General features: G+C 37.2%; 1 protein-coding gene across 1 annotated transcript; it reads right to left on the bottom strand.

Moving 5' to 3' along the window:
- Positions 1-693: 693 nt before the first annotated feature.
- On the bottom strand, positions 694-6,436 carry LOC143805544 (uncharacterized). The gene is made up of 9 exons (XM_077285028.1): positions 6,330-6,436; positions 6,085-6,198; positions 3,127-4,806; positions 2,913-3,012; positions 2,361-2,509; positions 2,037-2,149; positions 1,818-1,907; positions 1,612-1,734; positions 694-1,007 (listed from the first exon to the last, which is right to left on the bottom strand). Exons 1-9 carry the CDS (start codon positions 6,394-6,396, stop codon positions 810-812), a joined length of 2,634 nt encoding a protein of 877 aa, XP_077141143.1. The 5' UTR covers positions 6,397-6,436; the 3' UTR covers positions 694-809.
- Between the last annotated feature and the right edge of the window lie 1,059 nt (positions 6,437-7,495).

Below are 7,495 nucleotides of genomic sequence, written 5' to 3'. Positions count from 1 at the left end.
TAGTATGTCAAAGTTGTGTAAATGTTTTTACTCACTAAAAAAGCAAGCTTGTTCTTTACTTTTTAACATAATTTTAGAATGTTCACCCCTTTCACTTTTATGTACTATCTTGGTCACAGAAAATTTTACCTTGATTATGATTCACTTTAAGACCACTTTTGAGAATTTGTAGCTGTCGTAGTTCCAAATCACTGTTATTTACCACTTTCTTCACTTTATATCAGTGAAATCCTTATAGTGTCATGAATCATGTCTTTTCATTAATCTACTAAAAGCGTTTATTTTTCAACAAAACTTCAACTGTGGACTGTAAATCATTAAATAATTGTCTTTACAGTTTTTCTCTTTTTTTTTTAGCTTCGCGAGAGGTTTTGGGAGGCAACAATGATACAATTGTCTTGTTATCCCTATGTTTTATATTACAGGTAATTATAGCTCAATACTTGAAAAAAAGGGTTATATTCAAACTAAAAAGAAGAATCCACGTACAATTTTATTACACTTTGTAAAAAAAAAAATCAGAATGCCATCTATAAAGATTGTACTCACAGACAACTGCAAAGTGCAACATGCAGATTTTTAAGGTTAAAATAAACATATTTAGCGTTATTAATCCTATGTTACTTGATAAAAATGTAAAATAACAAAATAAAAGTCCTTTCAAATAATTGGAAGCCGAAGACATTTTTTTTACAAAAATATTTAATATTTATTAACTGTACAATATTAAAACAATATAAATAGATACAAAAATTAGAGCGTGTCCTTCAATTTTTACAAAAATATAGCTAAATTCAGAAATATTAAATTCACTGGGATTCATCATCTATTGTAAAGCCGTTGTTATCATATGATACGTGTTCATTATCTTCAGGGTTGGTGTTGTGCCGCACATCGGCCTGGTTATTACACCCACTCTGTGTGATTTCTTCTGTGGATCCAGCGAATCCCCCATTAACAAGACCCTTCTTGTGCTTCTGCTGCACTTGGTCTAATATCTGTAAAACCTGAAAAGTATAATACTTTGTGTTAGCAAACAAGTTTTCTGATTTTACTATATACTGATTGTTTTTCACTTTTCTTCCCAGAAGTATTGCTATCGATATTTGGACGGCTTTCTAACCATAAACCAAGCACCCTATGAATACAGCGGACTTTCTAGACGAGTGCTTTTAATATAATCATACTCCAGATAGTTTAGAAAATCCTGTTATTCCAGATCTGTAATTAATTAATAAACTGATACTGGTCTGTTATTAATATACAAATTCATCTGTGCTGTGGCTCTAGGGAATACATTGTTTCTTTATTATAAACTTATGAGCTTTCCTAAATAGATTTTCTGAGTTTAGCAAAAATAATCTTTCAAAGAATAATTAAAATGGCGCCTTTTCTGGGTAGAAAATGACCCTTTTTTAAAAATTCTTATTGAACTTGCGTTGCCACTAAAAATGTCCAGCATATGGCATACAAATGGAAAATGTTTATCATATCTTTTGCATTCCTCTAAATGAACATATCAATTAGACAATGGAATAACTGTGCCCAAAAATGCAAAAAAAAGTACCGTATATAAAATATGATGATAATATATTAGTATAACTGCGTTACCTGTGACTTAGGAACGATGCCAACCCTAAAGAATGCGATGTTACCAGTTTCTATTTTTGTGCAATCTACCACAGTAGAAGCAATATTTTCAGGAGACGCCCCATCACACAGTACGCCATCAACCTAAAATAAATTATAGATGCTTTTACCTATTGTTTTTCAACTTGTAAACTACGATTAGCTAAATATTTATCCTCCATATTCACCTTATCTCCTAATTTTGCATAGACTTGGTTGTGATGGGTAGTGTCTGCTTCTCCGGAAGGATTGGCTGATGTGACTGCAATGGGGCCGACCTGCAGGGTGAATAGAGTTTAATATTATTTTGTCAGATATTAGTTTTTGAAAAACCATTTCTAAGTATGAATTTGACTATTTTTGTATATATATAACTTTGAGAGAAGTTTAGTAGATTTTTCTCTTACCATGTCAATTAAGTGAGTGGTCACTGAACAGTCCGGTATCCGTATAGCAATGCTCTGAGGTGTCCCGATGTATTTTGCAGATTCACGAGCACCTAAGACATCCAACCATGGTCCTATGGGTGAAATAAATGTTTTTACATTTTAGCAATTTCTGCATAACATGGTACCACAATATAAATTTTTATCATACATCACGGTAAGTTCTGGTGTAACGCAAAAATAAGGGGCATGATGGAACTATTTATTGTATTTTCTATCTGTTGCACTGTTGCATATGGGTCTTGAAGAGATGACTATTTCTTGTAGCTCTACATACGTACTCACCTCTTGGGATCACAAGACTGATAGATGAGGGCCAAGCTGCTTCCATAAAGTCCCATAACAAAGGACTGAGCAAATGTTTTGCAGGTTTTAATTGCTGTAGGCTTGATATCCAAAGAGACATTGGGCGATCCTGAGCCTGACGTTTCGTCCTGCAAAAGGGCAAAGTAAATCTCATTACAGAATTGTTGATTAATGACGGGTTACAATATATTTTATATTACTGTCAAAAAATTATTGAAGCTTAAAACTTCTTATTTTTGGATCTTCTATTGTTAGTTTACATTGGAAAATAATAGATCAAAGTAACACAATCTGGACTCTTCCTTTCCATGAATTCTTTCCAAGTTCTTACGAACTTGGCAGGAATTTTTAGAATTCTTAAGAAGTTGAGGTGGCGCCGCATAATACAGAGTTTCCTCTTTGGTGCACTTACAAACTGGGTCATGCACCCCCCACGGGTAATAATCAGTGAATAGGCTTTGCCTGCAGTGTTCCTTTAACTATATAAATTGTATTTTCAGAAAACCATCACTGTGTTGTAGCTGAACTTACTTATATGCCCTCTCCACTGCTTCCGGGTGATTGCAAGCGGCCACCAGTACGTACACCGTGTCGGTAGGTACGCCACATATCCCTCCATTTTTCATAATTTCTATAAAAGTAGAAAAATTAAAATTATATTTGTTAGTCTTCTAAAGAAACTATTATTAGTTGCTGCTGACATAGATATAAAGAAAACTTAAAAAATAAAAAGTTAATATCTTACCTGCAATTTTTTGGACTGAGCTGGTTCTTGTAGAAATTAAGTGAGGACATTTAGATCTGTCATTGGTAAAACCACTAATTTTGATAATGGGGCTGCCAACTGGTATTAGGGGAGCTTCAAAAGTGGTATTGTGAAGAGTTGAAAGAAATAAGTAGAATCCCGCAAGGCCAAATATAATTGTAACGGCTATATCGTAGCCTTGAGGGAGCACATTGATCGCATCGAGAAGAAAGCTGATTAAGATAAGTTGGAAGGTGAGAGCATACACAAACCAAGCTTTGGTTAGGAAAAGTGTGCTGAAAACAATGAAACTATTGAAGAGGATAAAGCATATGATTCCTACGGCGGTATTGAACCCCCTGCTCGTGCTGTAGATACCACTATACCTGGAGATTCCCCATATCACCCACATTACCCCATACAGAATGAAGGCATTGCTCTCCAGCGTCTTGCCACGGGAGAAAGCTACTGACCCACAGATGAGATTATAAAGTCCTCCAGCAACCACAACCCATGGTAAGACAACTGTAACCAAACGTTCATTAGGGTTCCCTGGCATAGTCATGGCAAAGGCAGCCAAAATATTGCATGCATGAGCAAGGATTTCTGCGTCACCGTACTTGGAATATCCAAGGTAGGGTTCATTGATATCTTTATCTTGACGGAGCTGGAAAACCTTATTACTGATGAATAGTTTCTTGATGATACCCTCACCTGTTGGGATAGTTGTGGATGACTTTGCATTGTATAAAGTGATTAGAACTATAATGGCTGAAACAATGTATATTGCGATATTAACTCCCTGAGGTCCACCATGAAAAAATCCTTGAGGGTTACAAGCTAATGCAATGCAGTAGGCAACATAAAACAGTAGATATATTGCTTGTATAGGGCTGTGAATACTTGCAAACAAAGTGAGGACAAAAAATAGTATGGAGAAAACCACCAAGAATGGGACGGGGTAATTTAACTGACTTGTGTTTAAGAACTGATACAGTAGAGAATAGCCTTCAGCATATCTCAAAATGGAGAAAAATGCAAAGTGTGTAGCTTCTAGCATGTGATAGTTACGGTATGAGAAGATACAGATAACGGTCTGGTAGACCGCAGCTGTCCACAGCCATGCCACCTGACCAACGAAAAGACTACTGGTTATTCCAAGGAGTCGGCAGCCGAACACACTGGAGGCCACCATGTTAAGAATGAAGCAAGCAGCTATGAACGCTACCTTACCGGAACCACCGGATGCGCCTTGCTCGTTGCTTTTGTTAGTTATGTCTGTTCCTGGTAAAATAACCCGCCCCTTCGTGATGCTATGGAGAGTGCGACCGCCCGCGAAGTATAGCCCAAGGAGCACGACTATAAGATAATTACATGCAACTGCCGAGGTGCCCACTCTGCTGTCATAGAATATAACTATTTCATGAATGCTGGAAAGAGAAAGTGTGACACACATCAGAGCAAGGAGAGTTTCCTTTTGAAGGATCCCCACTATACCGATAATGAACAGCCCCAGGAAAAATGCTACTAAACCAGGAACTATTGCATTTCTCATTTCCGAGATGCTGATGACATTGGTTCCTCTCAGGATCAGGTTGACTCCATATCCGCACCACAGAGCTGACACTGTCCAGTAAAACGAGACCCACAGGGAAACGTTTCCTCGGATCTTTCGGATTCCTATTGTGCAAATGACAACGATAATATAAAATGAATAATAATTTTTAGTTCTGTATTTTCTTCAGAAACATTCCATAGGGTAATATATTTTCACATTTCCACATCATTCCCACTCCACCAATACTCTGCCCTCTCTTGTTTGCTTCAGCAGCCTTTTATAGCATGGGGGCGCAATGAGAATTATTTCTAAGGGTTAATTTTACGGCTGTTCTAAAAACTTTAGTGTTTAAAAACAATATCTCACCAGGATTTTGGTACCTAAGCTGAGAAAAGCATGATATAATCAAGACTCTGGTTCATGTGTCATGTACTGACTGCTTGCTGTAGTTTTGATTAACAGTTTTATCATCAGGAGATTATCACTGGAAGTCTGATAAACCTACTGCCATATAATCCTTTCTTGACTCTGTATAACCCCTCCTTCACCACTAATTGGCAGCTTTCTGCCTATGCACAGTGTACACAGAATGCTGCCAATCAATGATGTGGGCAGGGTTTACGGAGCTCAGCATTCAGAGAACTGCTAGATCTGCAGCCAGTAAAACAATGATTTTATCAAAACTAGAGCAAGAATCCCAATAAGTGGCACCGCTGGAATCAGGGTCTCTGCCCCTAAATCATGCTGCTCTCAGACGGGGTAGCAAAAACTTACTGACAAATTCACTTTAATAAACTGTTTATACAATGGTATTAGTACATTATTATTATTTATAATCACTTTATCTATTTTTTTAATGTAGAAATTTTTATTTTTATATTCATATAACTTGTTTTCACATATTGTCAAGCAACAAAGCTCTTATTGATTTCTGTAAGTGCCGTTCATTATGATGAAATGCTAAAGCTCTCAGTCAATACCATAGTTACTTAATAGTTTCTATTCTACGATATAAGATAGCTATTTACAGACTACAGGCGGCATTCATCTGAACAGCAAACATACATCATATACATGTAAGAACTGATGATGATGATGATGTGTCATGCACATATCTATGCAATGCTCATGAATGAAATATAATTCTTAATAACTATTAAACTTTATAAACACAGTTAAAGGGATGGTCAGGCACCACTCACTTCTGCATTAGTAGTTGAGCGGCAACGATCATGTCACATCTACTTCCACCTCCAGGTCGTGTGCGCAATTGGCAGGTATCATGCTCCCAATAGGTGTGTACAGATGCAACAACATCAGCGCCGCTCACCTACTGAGGCGCAAGTGATCAGTGGCGGACAGCCCTGTTAAGCCAACATATTCTGTGAATAGATCCATACCTGCATATCCCAAAATGGCAGCTAATATAACGAGGAGGATGCCCAGAGCAGATGGGGGGATAAGAGAAGCAGATGCACCAGCACTGTAATATTCTATTGACAGAAGTAAACTCCCTAAAACAGAAGAATAAAAAAAAAAGCATTAAAACTTATACAAAATATTAAATTATATTATATTACGGTAGTTTTTTTTTATTAATGTGGGTATATCCTGGAAGGGAACAGGTTACATAAATATCCCCTACCTGCGCTAATAGCCAGCACACCAATGCTGAGATGCAGCGATTCTCCTCTGTTCTTTGATTCATTCATTGCCGCTGGAGTTTTCTGACCTTACTGAGATTCATGAAGAACCTGATCCCTTGTGAGAGTCTTTATACTGCGTGATGTCACCTTCCCACCCACAACCAGTCCACGTCACTCACTTATATTTCCTCCTCAGCCCAGACAGCTCTTCTATTCGTTTCCTGAGGCTATGAGGAAAGGATACAGGTTTCTCCAGTTCTGATACTTTGCTTGTGCCGTCTCTGTGCACAGTCATCGGCAATAAAAGTGATGCCGCTACTACACTATCTAATAATAGGGGTAACAACATTGTGCCATTTCCACCGCACACCCTTTTTTCGATGACACTAGTTCCAGTCCAGGAACAGGTGTAATTAGCATTCATAGGCTGATCTACTGTGACTCCTATCACTATACTGAAAATAACTTCTATCATTTTATTGTGTAATTTATTGTGTTTCCTGGTCGTAGACATTTCAGGTTAAAGAGTTTGTTTTAAAAGCCTTACTATAGGAAACCCATACATATCTCCCGGTAATCACAATCCTGACAAACATTGCAGAACAAGATGACCATATATACTAATCCCTGGGCACCCATTGTTTGTGGTGACAGCAGTGTCACAAGTGTCCTTATAAAAGAGCCACTGCGCAAGAAAAATGGCGACAGCACAGCCCCAAAATAGTGACCCAAAAGCAAAGAGAACACCGACTATGAAACCCAAATATAATTAAAATGTAATTTTGTTGAATAAATCAATTTAAAATTTGGAGCAGGTGGAAACAAAAACACAGGACAGAGGGACGCATACTACTTAAGGACCAGCAAAAATGTAAATAAATCATATATATATATATATATATATATATATATATATATATATATATATACATTTTATTATAGGGTAATCAATGAAAATATTTAGGAACAATTAGGCAAAGAGTCCACCCCTGACGAAGGCAATCGCCGAAACGCACGTCAGGGTGGACGCATCCTCTGGACAGCCTGTCACCTTGTCACCTATCCCACAGGTAGTTACTATTTTCATTTTATGACATCACTTTGAGAGATGTTCATTATCTGGTTATTAAAGTGTCCATCTGTATATAGTAAGTGAATACTTATG

The sequence above is a fragment of the Ranitomeya variabilis genome, chromosome 2, assembly GCF_051348905.1.
Source record: "Ranitomeya variabilis isolate aRanVar5 chromosome 2, aRanVar5.hap1, whole genome shotgun sequence".
NCBI classification, from domain to species: domain Eukaryota; kingdom Metazoa; phylum Chordata; class Amphibia; order Anura; family Dendrobatidae; genus Ranitomeya; species Ranitomeya variabilis.
Note: the sequence above shows the minus strand (reverse complement) of the source record. Positions and strands in the feature narration are given on the sequence as shown.

Bases quoted from the DNA above. Each gene is read 5' to 3' on its own strand.
- LOC143805544 (XM_077285028.1), bottom strand. From the start codon at position 6,396: ATGAATGAATCAAAGAACAGAGGAGAATCGCTGCATCTCAGCATTGGT. The intron at 1,908-2,036 runs GTAAGAGAAAAA...TTCACCCTGCAG, and splicing joins CCACTCACTTAATTGACATG to GTCGGCCCCATTGCAGTCAC. The intron at 1,008-1,611 runs GTAACGCAGTTA...TATACTTTTCAG, and splicing joins GCATCGTTCCTAAGTCACAG to GTTTTACAGATATTAGACCA.